At 42.8% G+C, this 25,807-nt stretch overlaps 5 protein-coding genes across 11 annotated transcripts; 2 read left to right on the forward strand and 3 right to left on the reverse strand.

Moving 5' to 3' along the window:
* Window positions 1–464: 464 nt before the first annotated feature.
* On the reverse strand, window positions 465–2,890 carry mrm1 (mitochondrial rRNA methyltransferase 1 homolog (S. cerevisiae)). The gene has a single exon (XM_034571113.1). It carries the CDS (start codon window positions 2,650–2,652, stop codon window positions 1,516–1,518), a length of 1,137 nt encoding a protein of 378 aa, XP_034427004.1. The 5' UTR covers window positions 2,653–2,890; the 3' UTR covers window positions 465–1,515.
* Window positions 2,891–3,689: 799 nt separating this feature from the next.
* On the forward strand, window positions 3,690–7,750 carry chmp2a (charged multivesicular body protein 2A). Of its 2 annotated transcripts, XM_034570791.1 has the most exons (7): window positions 3,721–3,846; window positions 4,958–4,985; window positions 5,534–5,704; window positions 5,788–5,967; window positions 6,048–6,178; window positions 6,275–6,336; window positions 7,020–7,750. In XM_034570791.1, the coding sequence occupies exons 2-7, from the start codon at window positions 4,977–4,979 to the stop codon at window positions 7,139–7,141; spliced, it is 675 nt and encodes a 224-aa protein (XP_034426682.1). In that variant the 5' UTR covers window positions 3,721–3,846; window positions 4,958–4,976; the 3' UTR covers window positions 7,142–7,750. The 2 variants fall into 2 exon arrangements, with proteins under 2 accessions (XP_034426683.1, XP_034426682.1); XM_034570792.1 differs by lacking the exon at window positions 4,958–4,985 and having other exon boundaries at window positions 3,690–3,846; window positions 5,537–5,704.
* Window positions 7,751–9,023: 1,273 nt separating this feature from the next.
* Window positions 9,024–13,167, reverse strand: msl1b (MSL complex subunit 1b). Of its 2 annotated transcripts, none has more exons than XM_034570684.1 (10): window positions 13,033–13,167; window positions 11,835–12,531; window positions 11,520–11,719; window positions 11,103–11,422; window positions 10,893–10,954; window positions 10,697–10,764; window positions 10,313–10,437; window positions 10,125–10,197; window positions 9,832–9,991; window positions 9,024–9,749 (listed from the first exon to the last, which is right to left on the reverse strand). In XM_034570684.1, exons 2-9 carry the CDS (start codon window positions 12,453–12,455, stop codon window positions 9,901–9,903), a joined length of 1,560 nt encoding a protein of 519 aa, XP_034426575.1. In that variant the 5' UTR covers window positions 12,456–12,531; window positions 13,033–13,167; the 3' UTR covers window positions 9,024–9,749; window positions 9,832–9,900. The 2 variants fall into 2 exon arrangements, with proteins under 2 accessions (XP_034426575.1, XP_034426574.1); XM_034570683.1 differs by having other exon boundaries at window positions 11,061–11,422; window positions 13,033–13,166.
* A 1,401-nt stretch (window positions 13,168–14,568) lies between these two features.
* On the forward strand, window positions 14,569–17,855 carry snf8 (SNF8 subunit of ESCRT-II). Its single transcript, XM_034570569.1, has 8 exons — window positions 14,569–14,778; window positions 14,863–14,913; window positions 15,515–15,653; window positions 15,786–15,890; window positions 16,036–16,108; window positions 16,273–16,414; window positions 16,544–16,618; window positions 17,091–17,855. The coding sequence occupies exons 1-8, from the start codon at window positions 14,725–14,727 to the stop codon at window positions 17,226–17,228; spliced, it is 777 nt and encodes a 258-aa protein (XP_034426460.1). The 5' UTR covers window positions 14,569–14,724; the 3' UTR covers window positions 17,229–17,855.
* Window positions 17,856–18,202: 347 nt separating this feature from the next.
* On the reverse strand, window positions 18,203–23,906 carry calcoco2 (calcium binding and coiled-coil domain 2). Of its 5 annotated transcripts, none has more exons than XM_034570567.1 (14): window positions 23,794–23,906; window positions 23,225–23,437; window positions 22,415–22,517; window positions 21,780–21,940; window positions 21,269–21,394; window positions 21,027–21,152; window positions 20,833–20,940; window positions 20,638–20,747; window positions 20,478–20,547; window positions 19,867–20,220; window positions 19,497–19,613; window positions 19,233–19,392; window positions 18,894–18,917; window positions 18,203–18,645 (listed from the first exon to the last, which is right to left on the reverse strand). In XM_034570567.1, exons 2-14 carry the CDS (start codon window positions 23,387–23,389, stop codon window positions 18,482–18,484), a joined length of 1,788 nt encoding a protein of 595 aa, XP_034426458.1. In that variant the 5' UTR covers window positions 23,390–23,437; window positions 23,794–23,906; the 3' UTR covers window positions 18,203–18,481. The 5 variants fall into 5 exon arrangements, with proteins under 5 accessions (XP_034426458.1, XP_034426455.1, XP_034426456.1 ...); XM_034570564.1 differs by having other exon boundaries at window positions 18,203–18,648; XM_034570565.1 differs by having other exon boundaries at window positions 18,203–18,648; window positions 23,225–23,433; window positions 23,791–23,870.
* Window positions 23,907–25,807: the final 1,901 nt, after the last annotated feature.

A 25,807-nucleotide genomic window follows, 5' to 3' on the forward strand; every position in this document is an offset into this window, starting at 1 on the left:
CTGCATCTGAGCCAACAAGCTTTGTCTCCAGGTTTGTGAACGCACACGAGAAGCAGACTGCTCCAGCTATGCAGCACCTGAGGGCGAAGTAGGGGCAGGAAACTCCAGAGGATGCTCAATTAACTCCAGACATCAGTGAACACATTTAGACTTGTAGGACCATATCAGTATAAAAATACAATAGAAATGATAATTATAAGTTATAAGCCCACAGGAATTAAAAACATATACAGACATCTGTTCCAGTGATTGCAAAAACAAGATAAGTACATTGGTGTTTTCTCTGTAGAATTCCTCAGCAGAACTTGAGAGCTGGGAACATTAACCACAGATGCAATGGCTTGCACTTGTCCATGTTGGAAGCCTGAGCAAGATTCTGAATGCATCCCTATATCATATGTCACATGAGGCCACACTTTAGTTAATTTACAAGCTTTATTCAAACCAGTGGAAACAGAATTTTTTCCCGGACTATTTTCAGCTGTGGATTGATACACATTAGTTGCTCTGAGAGTATTTGGAGCAGCATGTTGGTGTGTGTGTGGGATTGAGTCAAAATAAACTAGTGTGTGTGTGTGTGTGTGTGTTTGTTCATGGATTTTTAATTGAGCCCGGTTACACAGAATCATTTTAAATATCAATCTCCTGAATAGACACATAATATATCTAAAAGGATCAATTCATTGTTGGTCTTTTCATGAGATTTGAGATTTGTCTTCTCCTTTAAACCACTTCTGATGATAGAAATGTTACATTTCATTCAGATTAATATGCAACTCTGCTGTGCATTAATGGCCAAGTCTCAGTTCCATTGTATCTTTGGTTAAAGTACAGGCTGATACCGAGCAGTGAAAAAACTTTCGGCACTTTAGATATGTATCCATCACACAACACCATCAGGGACAATAAGAACTGTCTTCAGAGACAAGAAGGACATGGAGTCCTGCAGCAGATTAGACTGGTCAGCAGAGACTCCTGGTGTCAACATCATGGAGTCAGTCTGGGGTCACATGAAGAGACAGAGGACACTGAGACAGACAGAATCCATAGAACTGTGGCAACTTCCCATCCTACTTAATGGGGAGTATGATGATTATAAATGATAACCTATCCACCAAGTATATTGATATTTTTTCAGTTTGACACTTCAATTTTGAATTAAAAATATTGTTATATCTCTGAAAATTCAGGAGATAAGCGGAGTAACAGAAAATGGAAGGAAAAGGAGAGATGAAGAAAGATCATATGCAGACAAATCCAGACTTAATCTATAATTGCACATAAAACCACAGAAATCGAGCTTCACTGCACAATACACAAGCTCAGGTCTCCGTGCTCACACACAGCTCGTATGGCTTATGATTATTTGTGACTTTGTTTCTGAAAGTCTGCTGACTTTACTGTTTTGACATAACTTTCAGTGCCTAAAACATTTGCAGAGTACTGCATTTGGTTCGAGTCCCATGTGACCCTCAAAGGTCAGCAGCAGTATATGGATAGACGTCTTTGGTGTGGTCATGTGGTCGACTTCCTGGAGAAGAGCAGTGTGTGCAGCAGGATCCCAGTAGCGACGGAGACGTTCAGAGACTCTACTCCAGGAAACAAATCTCTGCCTGCTGGGATGGTGAGCAGCGTTTGGCACAGAGAGAGCAGCCCCCGGGACAATCCTCCCCCCTCTCCACCCATCAGCAACACCGTGGGTCCTGTCATCTGAAAGTCTGAACACTGGGTGACAGGAAGCTGAGACTCGTCTGCTTCAGCGGCCACTGTGCCGACCACCTGCCAGCCCTGTGCCACCTTCAGCTTCACCATATCTTCAAGGTTTTTGTATCCATACACCCCGAGCACCTCCATGGCTCCGGCGCTGGCCTTGCTGACCACTGGAGACAGTGGACAGCTGTTGTGAAGACTGCTGGCCACTCTGTCCACACCCAGGAAGTAAGCAGAGCGCAGGATGGCCCCCAGATTCATGGGGTCCTGAATCCCCTCAAGGACGAGCCACAGAGGGGGGTCCTTTCTGCCCGGTGCAGAGTCTGAGTGTTCTGTGAGATAGCTCAGAGGACTGGCTTGCAGACACAGTCCTTGGTGAACTCGCTCAGAAGACATCCTGTCCAGCTCCTTCTTGCTGACCCGCTGGACTCGCACTCCTCGCCGACAGGCCTCCTCGCACACCTTCAACACAGAGGCCCGGTGAGAGGCCTCGCCATCTTTTACAAACAGCTTATGGGCCTTCCTTCTGCCCTGAGTCAGAGCCAAGAGACAGGGAGCGACGCCAAAAACAATCTCTACTTTGGAGTCCAGTGTTGACCTCTGCGTCCCCGGCCTCTCCCTCTCTGTGGGGGAATCCTCCAGACACAGCTTCCTGAGTTCAGAGGATACTCTGTGGGAGTCTTCCTTCCTCTGACCTGTCCTCTGCATCACTGGGATCTCATCCCTCCACACTTTGCTCTGCACTGACCTCTCACGAGTCTCGTTGTGTCTGTGTCGTCTCTTCACCCCAGGGTTGAAGCTGCTGTCCTCTGGGTGCAGGAGAGATGCTGTGACATGGTGAGAGGCGACCTGAGAGCCCGCTCCTGAGACCGACTTGTAAAATCCTCTGCCCCGAACCAGCAGCAAGTTGTGCTGACGAGCTGCTGATGTAAACACCCACATGCTGAAGAAGATGTAAATATGTCCAGAGGCACAAAGAGCTGCAGCTGCCTCAGAGAAAAGTGGCTCAACTCCCTGAGAGATCCATGAATCCAGAGATCATGTGTCTGCAGGTTTCACTGAACATCTCCCATGATGAGTTCACTGAATCTCTGTGTAGCCTCCTCCACCTCCTGTTTCCATCCAAAACTCATGCATTCGACTTCCTTACGTGAAACACGCACATGTGCAGAGCAGCTGCGTCAAGAGCTAGAGAATGTGACCGGATATCGAGCTCTTATTCCTACAAAGTAAAAGCCTGAGAATAAATTACCCTTATGCAGTGCAGAAAAACCATATGATAGATAACTAAACAATGAGAGGACTGATTGAATATTGACTGAACTGTTTCCCTCAATATATTAATGAATACAGTACATATACATGTTATAGATAGATAGATAGATAGATAGATAGATAGATAGATAGATAGGACCAACTATTTTTTTCCCTACATGTTTTATGTGTGTTTGTACTGTGTCATGGTTATGTAGTTATAGGTTTTCTCTGCATTTTGCTGGTTGTGTGTGGTTATTCTTTATATTTAAAACAAACAACACATGTTCATACAATAATGCACAATAATAATCAGCCATTAATTGATCTTTAATTTCTTTTTTCCTTTCTTCAACATCCCAGGTCTACTTGATGCACCCCTTGTGACAAACATTTGTGAAGATATTGTCTGTTGTAAGAAAATAATAAAGTTCTTATCATGAAAATAATTAACTTGCTGCAATTTTTTTTATAGCAACATGTGTAAAATGAAAAGATGAGAATATGATGCAGAGTTTACAGAGAAGCTCATCATTAAACACGTGTACAGTGTAATATTCAAATGTGCAACCACCATAAGATTCTTGGTTATTTTAATAAAGTTATTTATTGTCATTTTTTATATTCACAGTAGCTTTTAGTTTTTAGGTCTTATTTTGAAAGTTCTTACTTCCTGTCACTGGCATCTTGAGCTTGACGCGAGTGACGTAGCTGCACGTCCGCTCCTTCGATGTGCTTCCCTGACGTCATTTCCCGGAAGTGAAACTCTCTGAACACGGAAGCGTCGGTTGAAAAAAAAACAAACAGTCGAAGATATTGTTGTGAGAAGACGCCCGGAGACACTTTCACCTGCGGGAATCAAACCTTTTTCAACGGTTCACGGTGAGTTGGACGCCGTGCGGGGGAGGGGGGGGGGGTTTCATGAGAGACAGCCGGGAGCAGTGTGTGATTCTGGGGTTAATGTGTGAGAGACATCACGGTTGAAGACGTCAGGGCCTCCGGTCACATAGATAACTGCTGAGTAACATGTTCCAGGAAACAAGGAGGTGAAACAGGCCTGACCACTGTGACCACAGGTTCGAATCCCCGATTCACACGTTCACAACTGAACAAGCAAGTGATAACAGAATCCTCAACGATTCCTCTGCTTCTGTCGTGTGAGGATTTCCTCTTCGTCTTCTTCATCATGATTAGGATGTGTCCCTGTACATTGGCCACATCTTACTATTCTGTTTACGTATTATTTGACTTCTTATTCTTCTTCCGTGTGAAATTTCGCTCGAAAATCACCAAAAAACACCGGGGACAAGATGAATGGGAGTCAATGTCTCTCGGCCGTTTAGAGCGAGAGAGGAGCAGGACAGATGTTCAGCTCCCAAAGCCACCAATGGAGGTTGTCATACAAGATGTTTAGATCAAAACTTTGGCAAACGTGTTAGCCTCACAGAACTGTCACTATGAAACATCTCCGAGCTAAACTTTTGGCTGTATACATGTTTTAACTTTAGTTCTCCATTGGGGCTAATGTTCATTTTGAGAGGAACTTTCTGGAAGGAGCATCTTTTCTAACTCGCTCCCAAGGTCCCATTTCATAACTCTATCCAATAGAAAAGATATCCGTGTGTTTCTAACCCCCAAAAAAGTATATTCGTAGGTTCGGCAAAGTCTTGGGATTCTCACTGTGTTTTTATTTCACAGATAGGACTTATACGTTTTTGAATAATCGCACGTTGTTCGAGGGCTTTGCTAGAGTTTAGCTTTCTCTTTTCCAGTGTGTTTAGCCAGGAAAGATGCCTTTGATGTCTTTGATGTCTTTGATGTCTTAGATGTCCAAGGCTTTGGATCTCTCTCTCGTCTCTCTCCAGCCGGCAGCGAGCACTAGGCACACATTCAAAAATTTCTCGACAGGAGGAATTTTTCTAGTTGTTTATTGTCTTGCTCTGTAAAATCCTGAAACCGTTGACAACATAACACTTGTTTTAATTCTCCACAGACCACAGCAACGTCTCCAAATGCCTAAGGTTTGATTGATAAGTTGTTTGACCAAGAGTCCAGAATCCAAAGACTTCCACTTTACTCTCACGTCTGAGAAGCTTCAAGCAGCAAACATCTGCCATTATATGTTTTGAAAAAGGACTAAAATCATTAATTTCCTTGTCGATCACCTAATTGCTGCAGCGAATTCATATATGAAGACAAAGTGATTGTCTTTGGGTCTCGGACTGTTGGTCAGAAAACAGGGACATGGAGATGGCACCTCTGGTTATGGGATTTACTTCTTTTCTTTTAATGTATTGGGAAACAGTCTACAGAATAATTGGTCATGAAGATATGCATCATTTGTTGCCCTGAACTGAAAGTTTAGTCAATGAAATCTGAGAGAATAGTAGAAAATAAAAATAATAATGATTATCTTCATTACCAGTTAAAAGCAGAAGTTGGAACCAGAGGATGTTTGATATCTTTGCTTGATAAATGACTTCATGTTTTTGGGTTATTTTGTGTCAATCAATAAATCAAATTAACAAATAATTTCAGTTCCCCTAATACATTCCTTTCTATATTCGAGCAGATGGATTTCCTGTTCGGGAAAAGAAGGACCCCGGAGGAGATGCTGAGGCAGAACCAGAGGGCGCTCAATCGGGCCATGAGAGACCTGGACCGGGAGCGAAGCAAACTGGAGCAGCAGGAGAAGAAGATCATCGCTGACATAAAGAAAATGGCCAAACAGGGACAAATGGTGAGATGAACACGTGTTGTTATGAGGAGGGAATCAAATCGTAAAGAGAGGATTCTAACTCCGTGTTATTTTATTCTTTGCAGGATGCCGTCAAGATCATGGCGAAGGATTTGGTTCGCACGAGGCGCTACGTGAAGAAGTTCATCATGATGAAAGCAAACATCCAGGCTGTCAGCTTAAAGATACAGACGCTCAAGTCCAACAACAGCATGGCGCAGGCTATGAAAGGCGTCACCAAAGCCATGGCCACTATGAACAGACAGGTCCGTCCAGTATTCACTGAGTTACTCTGTTGGGATTAAAGAAGAAGTGATGACGAACGTGTATTTGTTTTCTTTCACAGCTGAAACTGCCTCAGATTCAGAAGATCATGATGGAATTTGAAAAACAGAGTGAAATCATGGACATGAAGGAGGAGATGATGAACGACGCCATTGACGACGCCATGGGTGATGAAGATGATGAGGAGGAGAGGTAATGGACAAAACAACCTTTTCCTTTGTGTACAAACGCATCAATCTTTTTGTTTTGCATTTACCTTGTTGACGTGTGATTGTGTCTCATGTGCAGTGACGCCATCGTGTCCCAGGTGCTGGACGAGCTGGGTCTGAATATGTCCGACGAACTGTCACGTAAGGAAAAACAAATGCTCCATCGCAATGAATGAACATTTTACACGTGTTTTTAGTTGTAGTTAATTAAACTTATCAACATTGATATTAATTACACGACACACAATCCTATTCACAACCTGTTGTTCCAACTGGCAGATCTGAGATTTTGATATCTGCTCCTCAGATGTGAAGATTTGAAGCTTTTCTTTATCATACATGAGCAGACGTCACATTGGGCGGTTGGAAATTATACATTTTCATTATTTTCTGACATTTTATGGACAAAAATAATAACTAATCAGGAGGTAAGACAAGAGAAGATAAGATAATCCTTTGTTAGTCCCACTAGGGGGACATTTTTCATGTTACAGCAGCAAATAGGAATCATCTCTATGAATATAAGGAAATATAGAAATAGTAATAATATATAAACAGGGTTGCACAGAAGGCACAGACCGAAAATTAGGATTTCACAGTTAAATTAAATGACACCTGAGTGAATTTGTAAGTCACAGTACACGGTGCTTGTGATCGACTGGTTGTAAAGTTTGACGGCAGCAAGATGGAACGATCTTTAATACCTGTAATAATACAAATTATAATAACTAATCAGAACCCAACCCTGTACTTGTGCTAGATGTCGTATGTCCGGTTTTGTTTGTTTGTTATGACACTGAAATCCCACTCTGTGTTCTCCTCAGATCTCCCGACCCCCGGAGGAAACCTGGCGGTGGCCGGAGGGAAGAAGGTGGAGCCCCAGGCCGCCCTCGCCGACGCCGACGCCGATCTGGAGGAGCGGCTGAACAACCTGCGGAGAGACTAAACCCAGTATCTGACAGACAGGGTTTGTCGATAAAGACACAAACACACTCTAGATTCTTTTGGAAGGGTTAACTGGCAGAATGCTGGCTGTTTCCCGGCCCGTGTGTTGCTTTCTGTTTTGAGGTGTTTTCGTTTCATGCGTGTATCTTGTATTTAATCCAAAAATAGAAAAACAAACAACCCCACAAGGGTCGTTACCCGTCATAGGTTAAGAAAACTCATGTCACGTTTAAGACTTTGCCAAATGACGCAGATCCTCTGAGAGTTGATTTCACAGTCTGTGTAAAAACTAACTCGTCAAGGCATGATGTTTTCACAACCTATACTAACACTAACGCTGACATGTTTAAAAGAACCTGGGTGGACGTGGGTAATATTACACAAGTGGATATTTTATATGGGTGACGTAAACAAACTCAGCACTTTTTGTACATCAGACAGGTTTGGTGTTCGTTGTATCATCATCACCATGATTATCTTATGGAATATACTCTATAGCCCAGACACAAGGTTTTGATTAGTTTATTTGTGAGAGTGGACGGAGGTCCGGGTCTAACTGAAGATTGTGATTGTGTATTATCTCAACAATGTTTCTGTCTGTATTCACCGATGGGACAGTTTTATTTTCTGAAAATATCTAAATGATCAGAGACGAAGAAGGAAAGTGTTTAGAGCCGACTCATCACTCCCGAGTTCTGCAGCGTCAGAGATCTGCAGGATTCTCACCAAAATGTTCAGAGTCGGCGATGTTTATTTTATTTTTGTTTAAACTGTCCTGTTGGGGTTTTTTTGCCTTTTCTTTATTCAATAAACTTTTTTTCCAGATTTAACAAAGTGGTGGTTTTATTTAAGACTTTTTACACCTGGAGTTTGGTTTATTCATTTGGTTCTTTTATTAACTCCACCAAGGAGGTTATGGTTTCATTGTTTGTGTCTTTTAGCAGGATTATGCAAAAACTACTGAACTGATTGAGACTTGGTGGAAGGATGCACACGGATCAAATAATTACTTTTACACATTACACCCTAACAGAGTTTTTTAAAATATATTTAGGGGACTGATATTCATGTGTGTGAAGTTTGGTGCAGATTTAGAGGTATGTGCTTTTATATACTTATACAAGTTTAACTATGGCTATTTGTCCCCCTATTTAGCTTTAATAAGTATGTAATTAATGCAGTTATAAGCTGATTCAACCTTAAGCATTAATAAGTAGAAACTGCCATTGAAAATATCTATTTTCCTCAAACACATTTCCCATTTATCAAGTCGCAAACTTGAAACACATCATAGACAAGTTATTTTTATTCCAAAAACAATTTAACTTTCAAAACTGTCAATTTGTCAACATACAATCATAGAACAATATTGAATGTACTCAACACTTCTGACATTAAATAATAAAAAAATAACAGCCATGTTTTATGTACATTTGTTTTCTGAAAGCTATGTACAGAAAAAGAAAAGATTTGTGTTTCCAGCGTCTGCCGACACGCACGTCTGGCAGGTCGATGTACTGAAGCTGTGCGAAGCCATTGCATCAATATGTAAAACAGGTCGAGCAAAAACGCAGCGAGGAAGAAACACCAGCAGAAACACTGACTGTGATGACGTCAGAGAGGGAGAGATTAACTGGCAGCATGTTAGAGAGAGAGCATACTAGTGAACATCGCTATGACTACAGCTAGCAGGCTTATTAATCATCTAAAATGGCTCCTCCGGATGTCTGCATCCTCAGGACACCAGTGCATACACGTAACTCGGCTAATATTAACTGGATGTAAGATGAAGATTAAGATCAGAACTGTACTTTTGTTTTTAATCAGATCGTCTTTTTTTTTTGATGCGACTGTTCGGGCTGAACCAGCAAATCTCACTGAACGGAGCAGCCGAAAAACTCATGCTTTCAAAGAACAGTACTTTGTAGACTTCACAGCCCAGGGAGCAGAGATTATTCTCCTTTCTGAGGTTAAGCCATGCTACAATCTTTTTTGTATAACAGAGCCATGCAACCCACATAAAAAGAAAAGGTAGTAAGAAACAAAAGAAGGGAACAGATCACTGGGTTCCATGTCGGCTTTACCACCCGTCTAATCGTCCGCGACTTGATTTTCAAACCTTTGCACCTCCTCACGTTGGATTTAAATATGACATCATGCGGAGTGTGGCTCCAAAGTCCAGATATCACACCAGAACAGTGATAACATCTTAATTGAGGTGTGTGAGAACAATGACGGCTTTACACATCACGACACAGCGCCGGGAAAACCCCAGAGCAAAAAGCTGAGTTACTCTTGATCAACAGTTCAAGCTCTGATTACTCAGCTTAAAATGACGAGCAATGTGAAATGGACGTGTTGAAGCTTCGAGTCCCCATCGATTCCTGTCAGCTGACTTATGCATAAACACTCTGTTACTGAACATGCATATAACTGTTGGACACAGGACAGAAACTGATACTTCATCTTCCCCGGCTGCTGACAGGGGGACTGCGATCTTGCAGCATCATGCACGGAAGCCGAGTTCTTCTTTCAGAGGTGTAAATGAGATGGAAAATATCAAGGACACCCGCTGACGCAGCTTCCTCCCATCAGCTGGTGTGTGGTGACATGTTGAGACTGGAGAGACTGAACAGCAATTATACATAGCAGCTGATAACTCGTCTCCCCCCCCACCCCCCATCACAGACAAGATAGATGTGGTATTTTCTAATCTGGGCGTGAGCGTTTTCTCTCTCTGCTGTTTGTGCCACATGGGTTTCACTTCCGACAGGTCCGGTGAGGTGTGTGTTTTTTGGGAACTTCGATGCGACACCGGCTCCGGTCGTCCAGCCAAGGCAGCTCAAAGTTCCTGGAAGACAAAAATTAAAAAATTTAAAAAATACTCCACAGACTTAATGGATACTGTTGTTATGGATTACGCCAGCATGTGCTGCCCACACAGTAATTGTGGCATGAAGCAGAATCGAGCAGCTCCGACTTACTGTTGTGCGAGTTTGGGCAACGGTCGTCCAAACGCAACCACAGGCAAGAAAGGAGTGATCACTATAGCTTCAACTGGAAGACATGAAAAGAAAAAAGAGTTAGAATCCATTTAATAGTTGTTATTGACATTTTACACCACACCCAGTTTTATTCAGGGTGTTGTGGATGTTAGGAGTTGCGGACGTACCATCTTCAGTGTCGGGATAGAAGGATGAAACCTCCGGCTCGGTTTCCTGGACGATTTTCTTCCTGTTCATGCGCTGCTGCAGACGCTGGAACATGCGCTGCTCTCTGATTCGCTGGATGTCCCATCTGAAAACACAGGCAGGAAAAGGAAATGAGTAAAGATCGTAGAGCTCTGAAATCCTACATCTGGCTTATTACTGGACTAAATAATGAATCAAGACTTAATAGACAACAAATTCAATCTGTCCTGCTTTAGAGCAGTTTGAGCGCTAAACTAATAATGTTTAAGTTGCACGCCTGCACCGAACATAATTACTTGATCTAATGTTTATTACAGCGCAGTGCAGGTTATTATAGGTTTTATGGGCTGAAACGTTCTTTGTACCTTTTCCTCCTCTTTTCATCCAACTCGAGCTTCGCATGGCGTTTCAAAAACACGCCGTCATCCATCGGCTTGATGGGAAAACAAGATCACACTTATATTATTCATGAGTCTGATGCTTTGCCGTCTGATGTGAGGTAACTTGTCACACTCTAGAAGTAGGATTATTAACATTGCTTAATCAGTGTGTGTCTCTCACCTCCACTGAGTTGGAGGAGTCGTCCTCCAAGGGCTCGATGTAGTTTTCTCTCCAGGATGGAACTAGTGAGTGGGAGGAAGACGGATGGAGAGGAGGATCACCGTGGATAGAGTGCTCAGTACATTTGACGGATAAAGTGATTAAAGATGGGATATAGGTTAGGCTTACAAACAATCAGCATATCATGTACTACATGAGGAGTCCACTCACTGGCCACCTCTTCCTCCTTTTTAGGAGAAGTCTCCCGCAGAGGGGAGAGAGGAGGTTGGTTCCAGCAACACAGATACATCTCTGTGGTAGACATGAAGGGCAGGTCTTCCATCTGGCAGTTCAGCTCAGGCTCCTCTTTGCACGGAAGCAAAATGTCCCTTTCTGCCCCAGACCTCATGGGACCCATCTTCTCTGGGGTTTCCTTACTACGCAGCTCTCTCTGATTCGGAGAACCGGGCTGCATTTCAGCTTTGTGGGGGCTGAGCTTTGCACTCTTGCCCCGGGATTTCTGGACCTTTGCATCTCCAAAACAAGACTTCCTGTGTTTGGTAAGAAAAATGATAAAGAAGTGAGGTTTATATGGGCAGGTACTGTGGCAGATAATTCATGAGTGCCTTCTACCATTGTCTCTTTTACCTCTTTTGACCTTTGCCACCCCGACTAAAGGGGAGTGGGTTGGCTTGGTTGGGCTGTGGACTCTCCTCCACATCCAGATCCCACATGTCCTCTTTGTCAGGGGTCCAAGGCTCCAGGGGCTGGAACAGTCGCTTATCCCGTGGGGGGTCCTTTCTCGTGAGCTGAAGGCGACGCTCCATGCGCTCAATGCGAGCGAGCAACTGCAAAAGACGAAGCCGTGAATAAAAACCCTCACATTGTATGCACATCTAATCAGCACTGTACCCCCCCCCCTCCCCCCTAACCCAGACTAAGATTAAAACAACGTTTACATACCGTCTCTTTGTCTGATTTGAGCTCATCTATCTCCTTGTCCTTGGACTGCAGCTGCTGCTGCTGTTGTTCAATGAGATCCAGCTGCAGGAGCAGGATCTGTCGGAGGCAGTTGGCCTGCGTGTGGGGATTGGCAGGGGTCTTCCTGATGTTCCTCCACTTGCCCTCAGACGAGAGTTCAATGGATGCGGTGCCGACGACTCCGGGGACAACCCCCTTGCCGCTGTCCTCGGCACCAGCATCCTTAGGGTTATTGTTCACAGCCATCTGAGGGTTATCCATGTTGTCAACAGAGAGGGGTTTACCTTTCACCGGGGTTCCCTCACCCCCCATTGGTCTGACAGGGGACAACACCCCCACAGTTTTATTGTCACCCTGAACTACTTCTGCAACTGTGGCGGCGAGGGCGACTTTGCTTGTCATGTAAATCTGGTCTAAGACCTGTGACTTGCTCGGGATGTGGCCGCCCTGCACGTCTTGCACATGGAGGAGGAAGTCGCACGGCTCCCTCCGCAGGATCAGCGGACTCACGGTGGCGGCCCCGAAGTGCGTGATGTCGAAGTCGATGGTGTCGGTGCTCTGCTTGGATCCCGTCTTTGGAAACAGCGTGGATCTCAGAGTCATGGCGAACACAGGGACTTCTCATCCCGCATTGCAACCACGGCTACGTGGCTCCCATGTGAGCCGAGCAGCTGATTTCCTGCAAGAAGCATAACAATAAAACCCCAGTGTCCTGTTATTGTTGCTCGGCTTTGAGTTGGGAGTTAAAGATGGACACCAGCTTCCATAACACAAACCGAGGGAAGCTGCAGCACCGAGGGACCTGATCTCTACTTTTCCTAAAACCCTCCACCGGGATTTGAAAATCACGCTAAGCTACATTGGCACTGCGGTACAAACACACAGGGGCTGGGTGCGGGTCTAACTGCCCGGGTGAGGGGGACTGTGCGTGGGGGGCTTCACACAAGGACTCGGGAGTGGCTGTGGAGGACACAGGCTGCAGCCATCTCCTCCATTTTGGTTCTCGCGAAATCATGAAAAACAATAACAGCTAGCTAGCTAACCGGCTAACGCTAGCCGGCTAGCTTCGCTAACAAGATGCGCATCCGGAGCAAAGCGGCCGAAAGGAGCTCGATGCGTCGCTTGTTAGTTTTAACAGACTCGGTCCCATTAATACGTGTTTACGTGTTTTTAAACTCACCTCGTCTACAACTCGACTTCACCTGCAACTGTCTCCATGTTCCCTCCTCAAGGCTCAAAGCGCCGAGTACTGCGCATGCGCAATGTGCAGGGTGAACATGTCTGGTGTTGTGAGGGTTTGGATCAGAAGAGGAGAGGAAGAAGAGCTGGGAACTAACATCTTCATCATCATCTTCTTCTTCTCTAGTGTCTCTGAACACTCACCATCTTCTTCTTCATCTTCTTCTTCACCATCTTCTTCTTCTTTAGTGTCTCTGAACACTCACCATCTTCTTCTTCTTCATCATCTTCATCTTCTCTAGTGTTTCTGAACCCTCACCATCTTCTTCTTCTTCATCATCTTCATCTTCTCTAGTGTTTCTGAACCCTCACCATCTTCTTCTTCTTCTTCTTCTTCTTCTTCTTCTTCTTCTTTAGTGTCTCTGAACACTCACCATCTTCTTCTTCTTCATCATCTTCATCTTCTCTAGTGTTTCTGAACCCTCACCATCTCCTTCTTCTTCTTCTTCTTCTTCATCATCTTCTTCTTCATCTTCTTCTTCTCTAGTGTCTCTGAACCCTCACCACCTCCTTCTTCTTCTTCTTCTTCTTCATCATCTTCTTCTTCATCTTCATCTTCTTCTTCTCTAGTGTCTCTGAACACTCACCATCTTCTTCTTCATCATCTTCATCTTCTCTAGTGTTTCTGAACCCTCATCATCTTCTTCCTCTTCAGTGTTTCTGAACCCTCATGAACTCTTCATCCTTTGAAACAACCTCAGTTCTCTGTCACTGACTGAACGAGATGGTGGAAACATTATTTAGTCTTTTAGCTCCACATCCTTTCTGCAGATTTGTCAAAAATGTTCTTATACAAATATTATGCGTCCCTCTCCTTCTTCTCTTCTACATTTAAATTGAAATGGGAAATCTTGTCATCAAACATCCTGATGATGGAGCAGTTAAACCGACACGTTCCGGCTCCACCTTCACATTTTATTAACAAACCATTACTTTTTCACACACTGACAATTTTTCATTCTTTAAAAATGTGTTAAATGGTGCATGCATCTTTGCTGTAGGTTGTTAGCTCAGCACTAAGTCTTTAGGAAATTGAATCTCAGTGCAGATATTCAGTTTTCATGTTCTGACATTTAGAGTATTGCCGCTGATAAAACTGCATTAAAGCCCATTTTCTGAATGAAATGCACAAGTGTGTTTATCTCTGGGGTTTTTCATTGCCTGTAATAAAGATATCTCAATTTTAAAGTAAGACAATATTCTTCAAAATAGATTTCATGTTGTTGACTTGAATTAAATTTAAGCTACAGTAGTAGTGCTGTACACAGGAGTTAAATTTACTAAATTTTGAGTGCTTTGTTTTTTAAAGTAACATTTTAAAATAAAGAATTTCTAAATATGGATTTTTTTAAATATTTAATTCATATTAAAATATATAAATAAAATAAAACCAATATATATGCAATTTTCGCCCTGACGCCAGGGGGCGGTATAAGACACATTTAGACTTCACTGATCAGGAGGAAGTAGTTTACTTCCTGCCATTTGAAAAGGGAATGCTAGTATCTGTTAGCCACAGTTAGCTTAGCTAAAACGTAAACTAACGTACAAATACGTTATTGTCATTGTCCCGCGACAAACACTCCGGTAGTTTAGATTTAACTGTTATAATTCAAACCGAGCTGGTGTGGAAATGCGTCGCAGAGGAGTCGGAGCCGGAGCTGTGGCTAAGAAGAAGCTAGCGGAGGTGAAGCTAGTGAACATGGGTGTTTTCACATTAACGTTAAAAACAACAACATGTGTGAAAGTTTAATCGTCTGTTTCTGTTCAGGCCAAATACAAAGAAAGAGGAAACGTTCTGGCAGAAGATCAGATCGTTCAGGTGAGAACACGGAATGAAGAGTCCATATAATTCACTGTATTATCCATGAATTCAGTTCCCTTGTAAATATGAATATGTTTCTGTTTCATGCTAATTTAAGAGTGAACTCATATCTACGTTTTACCTGTTTATTCACTGCTGCTAACAAATAGTACAGATGTTTATTTAAATAAATAAAAACATGGTTTCGTGTTTATTTCGACTTTTGCATCTATTATTTTCAGTCTTGATTAATCTGCTGAATATTGAATCAACTGTTTAGTCTATGACAGTTCATAACAGTCCATGAACACAACATATTAAATGTTCTATAATGTAAAGTCGAGAAAAACAGCTAATGCTCAAACTTGACTGTATAAAGCTTGTTAGCGTAAATATTCATAAATCGAAAATCACAATGTTCTTAAGTGATGTGAAAAAATAAACATGCACCTTTACACATGAATCTATAGATCTTTTTTTTAACTGCTCCGGTTCTAAGTCACAAATCTGAAGCTGCCACGTATTTCCAGTGAGTGTAAATATTTCTGTTGATGTGTAACTGTGTTCTGCATTGTTCATGAAATGATTATTATAAGTTATCTGTGTTTCTTTCCACCAGATGTCCAAACAGCTGGAGACGTTCAAATCCAACCTGGAGGAGTTCGCCAGCAAACACAAGCAGGAAATTCGAAAGAGCTCCCAGTTCAGGGTTCAGTTTCAGGAAATGTGTGCGACCATCGGAGTTGACCCACTTGCCTGTAAGAATCCTTCAGTGTATATAATCAAATAAATGGATAACGAGCTGAGGAGAAGTGGGTTTAAATCACATGTTCTACTGTCACATCTTCTAAAGTCGATCTGAATAATTCCCGTTTCTTTTCACTCCGCAGCTGGGAAAGGTTTTTGGTCGGAGATGCTCGGCGTCGGTGACTTCTACTACGAGCTCGGTGTTCAGATTATTGAAGTGTGCCTGGCGCTGAAACACAGAAATGGAGGTTTGTAATCTGTCAATGAAAACTGAGGGATTGTGATTGTAATTGACTGCATCACTGATAGTTTGACCATATTCAAAGCTTGTCAGTACAGTAAATATGAAGTTATGAAATCACTGCAGCAGCTTCATAGTGTGTTTCCTTCCAGGGCTCATTACTTTGAATGAACTCCATCAGAGAGTACTGAAGGGAAGAGGTAAATACGCTCAGGATGTGAGCCAGTAAGTAAAGCTACTCTTTTCTCCACCTAGAAGATTTCAAACTGTTTATTCTGTTAATGGCTGGTTTCCTTCTTCATCTACACACCATATTTAGGTCATTAAATATCCACGTGTTTGGTATGAGTTGTATTTTTTACTGCTATGATTGAATCTGTGCTTCTCAGAGACGACTTGATGAGAGCGATAAAGAAACTGAAGGTGATGGGGAATGGTTTTGGGATGATTCCTGTCGGTGGGTCCTACTTGGTGCAGTCAGTTCCAGCAGAGCTCAACATGGATCATACTGTGGTTCTGCAGCTGGCTGAGGTAACACGCAGCTCCTGGTCTCGCTCTCTTGACCCGAGTCCATCTTCATCCCTGTCAGACAAATGTTTCGTTTAGGTTTTTCCTGTGTGGGAAATACTGACGTGTGTTTGTTTCTTTGTTCATTTGTAGAAAAAGGGATTCGTCACAGTGAGTGAGATCAAGGAAGGTCTCAAATGGGAGAAGGAGCGAGCTTGTCACGTTCTGGTAAGTGTCGTCCGTCAGTCTCTCACTTCCTCTGCCTTGATGCACGGTAACTTCTTAAAAAGACCTTGAATTTAGTTTCTTAAAAAGAAAATCTGGTTTCAGCTTCTCAAATGAGAGGATGAATTATGTGATAGTATAATAACGATTTAAGTGATGAAACAATTAGTTGATTAATCTGTTGATAGACAATTCTGAGGATCGATTAATTGTTTCAGGTAATTTCCAAGCAAAGATCTAAATGAGGGTTAGTGAAGATGTTTGTGTTTCTTTAAGCATTTTATGGAGTAAAACCTTTTCATGGTTGTTAGCAGAGAAAACACCTGTAACATTCAGCTGTGGAATACTGAAAAATGAGATATCATGATAAATAATTCAAGGTTATTTTATCTTTTCCATAATTCCTTATGTTAAAGTCTTAAAGCCTTCATCTGTGTGATCCCTGATTTAAAAACCTCTGCTCCCGTGTTTCCAGGATCACCTGCTGAAAGAAGGTTTGGCCTGGGTGGACTCTCAGGCAGCCGGGGAGTCGCAGTACTGGTTTCCTGCTCTCTTCTCCGAGCTCACATCCCGGGACGTCACACCAGAGGAGGCCAATCAGATGACACCTTAAGAAAAAGAAAGAAAGCTGGGCTGGACCCCCGACTTCGAGCTGGTGACAGTTTCAGACACGTTGGAAAACACAAGGTGGTGTGAAGGGTCATGTGACGGACTTGGCTGGTTCCCTGGAGCTGGCAGCGAACTCCCTCCGAGAGGAGTCTCTGGACACGAGGAGGGAAAACTCTCCTCCTCAGGTTCCCCCCTCCTCCTCAACAAGTGCACTGAGGTTATTCCTGAGTCACTGAAATCAGCTTGAGTTCTGTTCCACTGCATTTGAAATCCAGTGTAACGTCTCCTCTTGGTTTTTAACTGTGTTTAACTGTTGAATTTTGCACATAGAAACTTTTACTTTGACAGAAAACACAACATCAGCTTTATTGCACAAGTTTAACCAAACTTTTATTTTATCAACTGGACCATTTTACATGTGCTTATGGTCGTTGGCACAAACTCCCCGGTTCGATTGTAACGACAACATCAACAATTCATCCTGTCAAGCTTATTAAAAAACAAAATAAAGATTAAAACAAACATTTGAATCAATAGAACTAATCACAGAAAGGAATTCTGAGATACTAAGTGCAAAGCTTCACTGGAAATGAATAATTGTGATAAATATATTTCATCTTCTTTAAGATCACATGATTTTCTTGAGTATGTTTTTGCCCCTTCACCTTTTTTCATGTTTACCTCATTGTTTTCCAAAGCTCTTCAGGTTTTGTATTTTTAGTCTATACAGAAACTCTAATGGCTTCATATTAGCTTTAGTTTAAAAGAAAATAAACAGTTTTCTCTTCAGACCTTTTTTAAATCAAGTAATTAAAAGATCAAATTTGACCAAAATAAATGTGGATGTGATGGATTTGATGACCAACGGAGAACTGTGACAAATCAACTCCTTTAGGAAACTGTAAACTGTAAAACTCCTGGAATTCACACTTCAGATTTAAGAAGGAATCATTAGAATTAAAGCAGCAGATCTTCGAGTCCCAGAGGAACTGTGCAATTTGACTTTTAAATACTTTCTCTGAATTCACGAAACTTCTCCAGAACCTAAAAATAAATGGTTACATCTGCTCCTCAGGCTTTTCTCCCCTTCACTACTTATTTCATGTGTAAAACGTAAAGAGCATCAGTTTTACAGGTGACAATAATTGGCAGTAAATTACTAAAAGCTGAAAAGAGTATTTTAAACATGACCACCTAACCGACAGGATTTGTAAAATAATTTCCCATGCCGCTGCAGTTTTGCCGGCGGTGCAGATCTCACAGCTCGTGGCTGTAGACGTGATCCTCGAACACGGACTGCTCCATGTGGTCGCAGATCACCGTGCAGAAGGGACACACTCGGTGACTCGCCTCGTGCTGCTCCAGTTCACCTCGGGTGATGCCAGGGAAGCTCTCGTGGCAGTGACGACACATCAACAACTGCCGGGGACAGAAATAGAGACGTAACGAAATAGGGAGCAGATTAGGTTTTAAAGTCCACGTCGGAAATAAACGGTAAACAACAGCCGGGTCGCTCGGGGCACCGCGTGAGCGAGGGAGTGCTGTCCCGCGTCTTCAACCTCAATTCAATCCAATGTTTGTTTTTCAGTTTCTGTGATTTTTTTAAACGAGCAAGAAGCGCTGCACGTTTCCACTCAACATTGTGTCAGAGAAAAAGAGATTTGACTCACCTCCTCTGGTTCTGCAACGTCCTCTGTGAGGAGAGAAGAATCTGTTAACCCCAAATAATTAATACAGTTATTGTTTGTTCATGTTTTATTCTTGGTTTGCAACTAATTATTAGTTTCATTATTGATTCAACAATTTATTTCCCCGTCGATTGGGTTGCCTTTGTTATTTTTTGTTCCTTTGTGAAAACACAACAATCTCCTTGGCTAAAAAAACACCAGAAACCCTGAACGTGAGTGAACGGACCCCTGTACGTTTTTCTTACAGTTAGATTCTCTATCTTTTAGTTTCTGAAAACCGCCCGAACTGTAAAGTGTTCATTTCCGAGCCGGTCACTCACCTATGACCTCGTACGGGTGCTCAGTCGGATCAGGTGCAGGGATGGTGGAAGTGTTTCCAGCTGGAGAGGTGGAGTCCGGCTGCCCGTGTGACGAGTCGCTGGTGGGAGCGTTGAGGTCGGCATACGCTGAGCGCAGGCCCTCCATGTTGCTCCTGAGATTCTGACAGATTATGAGAGTTGAGAAAACAAGCGTAAATAACAAAAAACCCACATGGTGACATTGAAGATTTTCTGTGTGAAGAAAGTGTTAATGTGTGAGTGTACGTTGTTTTCTCTGGTGAGGTCTTCGTTCTCGTGCTTCACGAGACGCATCATGTGCTCGTTCTCCTCTATGAGGCCGTCTTTATCTGCCACCGCCTCCAGTGCCTCTCTGAGCTGCAGCTGAAAGGTAATTCAGGAAAACAAGTTACGATATCAACACGCGTAGAGGCCACGACTTATTGTACAGGTTCGTGGACCCCTGAAAGTTTAGTTTTTATCTACGTTTGAACTGATTTCCCTGACATTTTGTGGAGCTCATCCTAAAAGGTGTGGGGGAGCAGTCCGGTTCCTCCTCAGCACCAAAAGTAAACAACTTCTTGTCCATATACTTTCGGCCACTTGCTAAACCTCAGTCTAGATCTAGTCCGCTTACCTCAAATTTGTTACTCTTCCGTCGATCCTCATCACAAGCCATGACCACGTTATCCAGCTGCCTCTTGACATTCGTCAGTTCTTCGTTCAGAGCCACAACTTGTCTCTTGGTGTTTCTGGTCTCATCCCTCTCGGTGGCCAGCTTCACCTGAGCCTCCTGCAGCTGGCTGACGAGCGCCTGAAGAGGACCTCCGGTAGAGGCCAGATCATCTGGGGACTCCTGCTGCGTCCCCTGCTGAGTCAGCCTCCGACAAAGCTCCTGGTTCTCTCTCTTCAAGTCCTCCATGTTGAGTGTGACTCTCTGCAGCTCTGCGTCGAGCCGATCCTTCTGTGTATCGCTGCTCTGGAGATCCACCTGCCAGGAGGTGAAAACACACGTTTATCATCGTCTCCGCCCCGGACAGGTTTGTTTTATTTGTTTAATTGAGCTCTGTGACTTTCAAACTACAAGTATGAATCATCACGTTGTACAGAGGCTCTGCCCCTGGGGCCCCCTCACACACAGGGGCCCCCTGACCTCTTGGGGGCCCCCTCCATACTCCCTTTACTCTGAGTCGTGATGGATTAAATAAATTTCATCGTTCATCTTTTAAAGCTGCGGACTGGATTTACCTGTAGAAGCTGGATGCTGTCTTCTGTTTTGAACAGCTCCCGTTGTCCTTCTCTGAGTTTGCAATTCAGCCTAAAACACGTTAAAAAAACGTTGTGTGTTAACTTCTAAAAGAGTCATTTTTATTTTTGTGTTATTGGTTAAAGCGCAGACTCCACCCACTTGGCGATGTCCTGACTTTGAGCCTCGATCGTCCCCTTCAGAGCCTTGTGCTCGTCTTTCATCTGATTGATCTTCAGCACGGCTCGATCGTATTTCTCCTGAGTGTGTTTCTGAAAATCAAAGATAACAAAGAAGAAGACTTACAGGAGGAGACTGAGATCGGAGTCTGAAACGAGGGGATGAAATGATCTTTACCTCGTTTTCAGCTGCTGCTCTGTCAGAACTTCGGCTCAGTTCCTTCTGCTCGGTCGCTCTGTGCTGCTCCAGCTCCAGTTGCTGTGTTGTCTGGACCAGCAGCTCCTCCTGGTAGCGACATTGTTTTGCAGTTAAGTTTTCACTCTGACGATTATACACCGAGTTTAAATATCACACGTGGTCTGAAAACAAACCTTCAAAGTGTCTATTTCCTGAAGTTTCTGCTGCAAGGTGCTTTTTAAGTTTCCCATTTCTTCCTTGATTTGACCCATTTCTTCGACCAGGTGACTCTTCTCGCTCTCTTTCTCCTCATTCTGTTCCTGCACGAATCAATGACACCGCATCAAAAAACCAAAGTTCAATCTTTACTTCACTGTTGCACAACAAGCAAACATGTTCACTCCCACACAAACACTTGGTTTGTAATAAAATATACTTTGAAGACGGCAGCGTCTTGTCGTTCCTTCTCTAAAGCGCTTTTCAGGGTTTCGTTTTCCTGCCGAATTTGATCCAACTCTTTCTGCAGCTCATCTCTCTCGCGGACGCTCTGATCCACTTGTTCCTGTGCTCAACAAAACACATGAAGTCAATATAAAGCTCTGTTTACTTTGAAGAGACACACATCGGTTTTCATCAGCAGTTTTTATTCTGCCCCAACCCTGCCACTCGATGTCGAACTAGCACAGGCACTTCTACCTTCCCTGTACCGATACCTGGACTTTGCATATCGACTAGATACCATATCGGATAGATTCACATGGTCGCCGACCTTTTCGCAAGAATCAAAGTCATTTCAGATTACGGTATCTGCATCACAATATCTCTAACCAGCATCTTGAACCCAAACAAATACTCACAGTCATGTATTGTCCCAACTCTTAAACGAGAGATAAAGAAAAACCGAGTCAGTCGCTTTTGCTCCAAATCTCTTTGTTTGCGTTTGATACCTGTGTTGTAACAACCAGGATGTCATCATCCAGTCTGGAGGTCAAGCTCTGCTCCTCTGGGCTTTTGAAGCAGAAGGGAGTGCTGGCCCCCCGCACCTGACCAGTGACGTCGATGTAGCAGAACTGGTAGAACTCCATCTCGTCCTTGGGCAGGTAGTAATCTGACGGGATGAGAACAGAAAGGATTGAGATGGGAAACTGAACCTGGACAAGAGTGTCCCTCAGCAGAGCTCAGCCCTAAATACAATCCCCTCATGAAACCACGTGTAAATCCACTAGATCTGGATTTATTTTGATCTGCACACACAGATATCAGTCCTACAAATATACCTGAGGTTTTCCATCAAGATCCATAAATGTCCTATCTCACAGTATTCGAGAAAATCTGAAATAAATTCCTTTCTCCGGATCAACACACACAATAAGTTCTTCTCATCCTTCCAACTAGTTTCGATAAAATCTGTCCAGGATGTTCTGAGTAATCCTGCTGTAGTGGAGGTAACGAAACCCAGATCAGCTGATGTGAAAACTAAACCCCTGACGGCAGTTGACAGATCAGATTTAGATTTAAATCTGTTTACACACAACACGATCAGGGTGAACGGTACAAACACAAACATCCAGCTCTTCCTCACCCTTGAAAAGCGTCTGCCTGGTCACCGACTCTTGTCCGACCACATCCAGACACGGCTCCACCCACACGAAGGTGTGATAATCCTTAGCTGAGTTCCATCCCACCTGCAGAGGAAACGTCAGGAGAAACACTGGAGCTCAACACACGTGTGGTAGAGGATACGTCAAGTGAGATACTATTTATATTTAGATGTAATAAAATGCCAGAATTAACCCTGGTTGGATAAGATACAACCTTTAAAACAACTATAGCTGCATTGATTTTGTTTTAAGACAAATTTCTAGATTTGTTTGTTTGTATAAAGACAGAAAATTGTGAAAAACCCCGTCACAAGTTCCCAAAATATTGTCTTTTTTTATTTTTTATTTTACTACATAAAAAACCCAGAAAACACTCACATTAAAAATCTGAAACTATTTCTAACTCTCATAGAAAACAGTCCCACAAAGTATTCTCCAATTATTCTGTGAATAATATCAGTGAAAATGTTGAAAAACATTCTTTCTCACGAGGTTATAGAACGTGAAAGAAACTTCCTGGATCAGCCTCCGGATCCTTCCACCAACTTTCAGTCTGATTCTCCATCTTTTTCATGTGACTCAGCAGTTTTATCATCGCACACTTTCCCACATTGAACCTCATCCTTCAGTGTTTTACAATCTTTTATACTTGCATCAGTAACTCTATTCGCAACAGAGCTATTAAATATGATTTATTGTTATTATTGTACATTTATTTGGCAATTTCCAGATAAAATCCCCGGTACACTTTCAATCCAGGAGTGACAGAGAGTGACTCCAACATGACTCACCTTGAAGATGCCCACCCAGTCCCTGGGGTGAGGCTGGAAGGAGGCAGTGTAGTGGCAGGTGAGGGAGGTGGAGGGGGGGTATGACTGGGGGATGTTGTTGAACACCACCTGGGAGAAGCTGCGGGCCAGGGGTTGAGCTGCTGCGGCCCCTGAAGGTCCCTCCATGCTGGACAGACTCAGAAAGACACCTGAGGACCTGAGGACATCAGCTGGGTCAAAAACCGCTTCACTAGCCTCCTTGTTGCGCAGTAGAATTTAACTTTAACAAATATAAACACACAATTCACCTCAAACAAATACTTCCCCACAACTAAACCAGCGGAGTCTCTGTATTAAAACAGCTGTAGTCACATGAGAATGAGCTTCAATCTGTTTTATTGACTTTTAAAAGGTCAGTTTGTGGAAAGAAAACAGAAACAGAAAGTAAATCAGAAAAACAAAAGACCGCACCCGGGACCTTCCCGTGGTTTATTCGGATCCACGACAATACCACGTGTTGTTCTGAGTGTGTGTTGAATAAACCCTCCGCGATGATGTGATGTGAAGATCCAGATATTAAACTTACTTTATTAGTTGTCACTTGTCGGAGCTGAAGCTTCAGGAGGGAGCGCTGGCCTGCAACTGCGCTGCCTTCAGGTGCTGCTCGGATATTTAACCTTCCAGAGTACGACACGACTCCACAAGGCTCCACAGAAAACTATTATATAAATGTTTTTTTTCCAAATGTGCTTGATTTTTTTTGTTTAATTTACTTTCTACATTATTGTATTGACGATGCGATGATTTATTTCTTGTTTTAACATGTTTTATTATCCCACTTTTGCCCCCAGTGTTTTATTTATTTATTTATGTTGGTATTATTATTATTGTTGTAATGTTGTTACGCATGTTTTAGTTTTTACATTTCCAAATAATATCTCAACTGTACAATAAAATCAACAACAACAAAATAAAACTATTTATTTTGTACTCTACCTGGAAGATTAAGTTATTAATTTTAAATCAAAAACCAAAAGAGGAAAATGTCCAAATGGTCTCCTTGTTTCCGTTTCTCTGTAAAGGCATCAGGATATGCTGCATTGTGGGAAATGTAGTCCAGTATGAAAGCATGCCACCCTCCTGAACCCTAACGACCACAAGAGGGAACCAAACTCCTGTATAGCACAGAAAGTGAAACCTCTGTAACTCGGCTGGGCCCCAGTTTCATTATCCCCACGTGGAGGAGGATTGGTCAGTTGGTGGAATATTAATTGGCAGCAATTCTGATCATTTATGAACTGATTAGGTTGTTTATTATTATTTAATCAACATGTTTGTATTCCTGAACAAGCAGTTTGAATAGTTTAGCTCAGGCTGCACTGACAGATATGTTTCACTATTCATTCAATCAATCAATCAATCAATCAATCAATCAATCAATCAATCAATCAATCAGTCAATCATCCATATTGATAATTAAAGAAAACACTGGTTGCAGGTAGTTCTGCTGTGAATCAACACATTAACTTGTTTTATTGTGTTGATTATTAGACACAAAGAAACAAGTAAAGAAGTTTTTTAAAAACACAAAAAGTAAAGAAGTTAGATCTTGACACATAGTTTTTGATATAGTTCTCTGGTGGAGACATTTTTAACTGATGTGTGATTATTAAAATCATGAAGATGTTGTATTTTCCATTCATATTAATAGTTTTTAATCCCTCTACAGATTCTATCACTCACCTGTGAACCAGTTCTCATCGCTGAGCAAACAACCAATCAGAGACGAGCAGGCTCCCTCCCGCTGCTTCTGATTGGCTGAAGGACGCTCGGGCCTGTGAGGAAGTGACTTCTTGTTGACACGAGTTTCTCCGCAGCTCCTCAAACCGGGAGACGTCACGCACGCCTGCTCCGCCAGGGCCTCTGACCGGGAGCACTGGGAGCACCGGGAGCACCGGGACACGTGCTCTGCTGACGGTAACTTCCGGTATTTCCGTTTTTATCCGTTTAAAAGTTGTCGGCTCTTGAAGCTCGCGCTCTTCGCCGGGAGGGAGGAAGTTAGCATCCCGTTACCATGGCAACAGCACACGCCGCCTATAGTTTCTATAGGCCCGAGTTAGCTTTAGCGTCAAGTCTTTTAAAGTTACGCACTAAATTAAACGTTCAGACTGTGTGACGTCAGAAGAAGAAACACATTTACTTTTATGAATTAACGAATTCGGTGCAAATGTACGTTTTAAAAAAAATTGTTTTTAAAGTTGTTTCTCTTTCTCTTTTTGGTTGTTAGCTAAACAAGCTAAAGTCTTTACACAAGGACTGTAGCCAACTTCTGCAGAGGCGTTTCAGGGGATTTGGGGGGCCTCGGGCGAAAGGGACCTGGGGGGTCTTTTCACAAAAATAAATCCAGGTAATTAGCAGCAGATGAATCGATAATGGACATAATGTATATTAAGTGCAGCCCTAATATAATATATGATGTACAGTAAATTCTTCTGAAATGGATTCACACTGCATGATACGCTTCTCTGCGTCTGTTTGACTGAAGTAACATTTCTTATGATTTGCGTTGTGCTTTATTTTGTGACTCTTGAGAGTCCGAGAGCT

Source organism: Hippoglossus hippoglossus, chromosome 19, assembly GCF_009819705.1.
Source record: "Hippoglossus hippoglossus isolate fHipHip1 chromosome 19, fHipHip1.pri, whole genome shotgun sequence".
Classification (NCBI taxonomy): domain Eukaryota; kingdom Metazoa; phylum Chordata; class Actinopteri; order Pleuronectiformes; family Pleuronectidae; genus Hippoglossus; species Hippoglossus hippoglossus.

Bases quoted from the DNA above. Each gene is read 5' to 3' on its own strand.
- mrm1 (XM_034571113.1), bottom strand. From the start codon at position 2,652: ATGTGGGTGTTTACATCAGCAGCTCGTCAGCACAACTTGCTGCTGGTT.
- chmp2a (XM_034570791.1), top strand. The intron at 5,705-5,787 runs GTGAGATGAACA...TATTCTTTGCAG, and splicing joins TGGCCAAACAGGGACAAATG to GATGCCGTCAAGATCATGGC. The intron at 5,968-6,047 runs GTCCGTCCAGTA...TTTCTTTCACAG, and splicing joins TGGCCACTATGAACAGACAG to CTGAAACTGCCTCAGATTCA.
- msl1b (XM_034570683.1), bottom strand. From the start codon at position 12,455: ATGACTCTGAGATCCACGCTGTTTCCAAAGACGGGATCCAAGCAGAGC. The intron at 11,423-11,519 runs GTAAAAGAGACA...TACCAAACACAG, and splicing joins GGTGGCAAAGGTCAAAAGAG to GAAGTCTTGTTTTGGAGATG. The intron at 10,955-11,060 runs GTAAGCCTAACC...CCCACTCACTAG, and splicing joins ACATGATATGCTGATTGTTT to TTCCATCCTGGAGAGAAAAC.
- snf8 (XM_034570569.1), top strand. From the start codon at position 14,725: ATGCGTCGCAGAGGAGTCGGAGCCGGAGCTGTGGCTAAGAAGAAGCTA. The intron at 14,779-14,862 runs GTGAAGCTAGTG...GTTTCTGTTCAG, and splicing joins CTAAGAAGAAGCTAGCGGAG to GCCAAATACAAAGAAAGAGG. The intron at 15,654-15,785 runs GTAAGAATCCTT...TTCACTCCGCAG, and splicing joins CGGAGTTGACCCACTTGCCT to CTGGGAAAGGTTTTTGGTCG.
- calcoco2 (XM_034570564.1), bottom strand. From the start codon at position 23,389: ATGGAGGGACCTTCAGGGGCCGCAGCAGCTCAACCCCTGGCCCGCAGC. The intron at 20,748-20,832 runs GTAAAGATCATT...TTTGATTTTCAG, and splicing joins GAGCAGCAGCTGAAAACGAG to AAACACACTCAGGAGAAATA. The intron at 18,649-18,893 runs TGAGTCAAATCT...ATTTCTGTCCCC, and splicing joins CGTTGCAGAACCAGAGGAGG to GGCAGTTGTTGATGTGTCGT.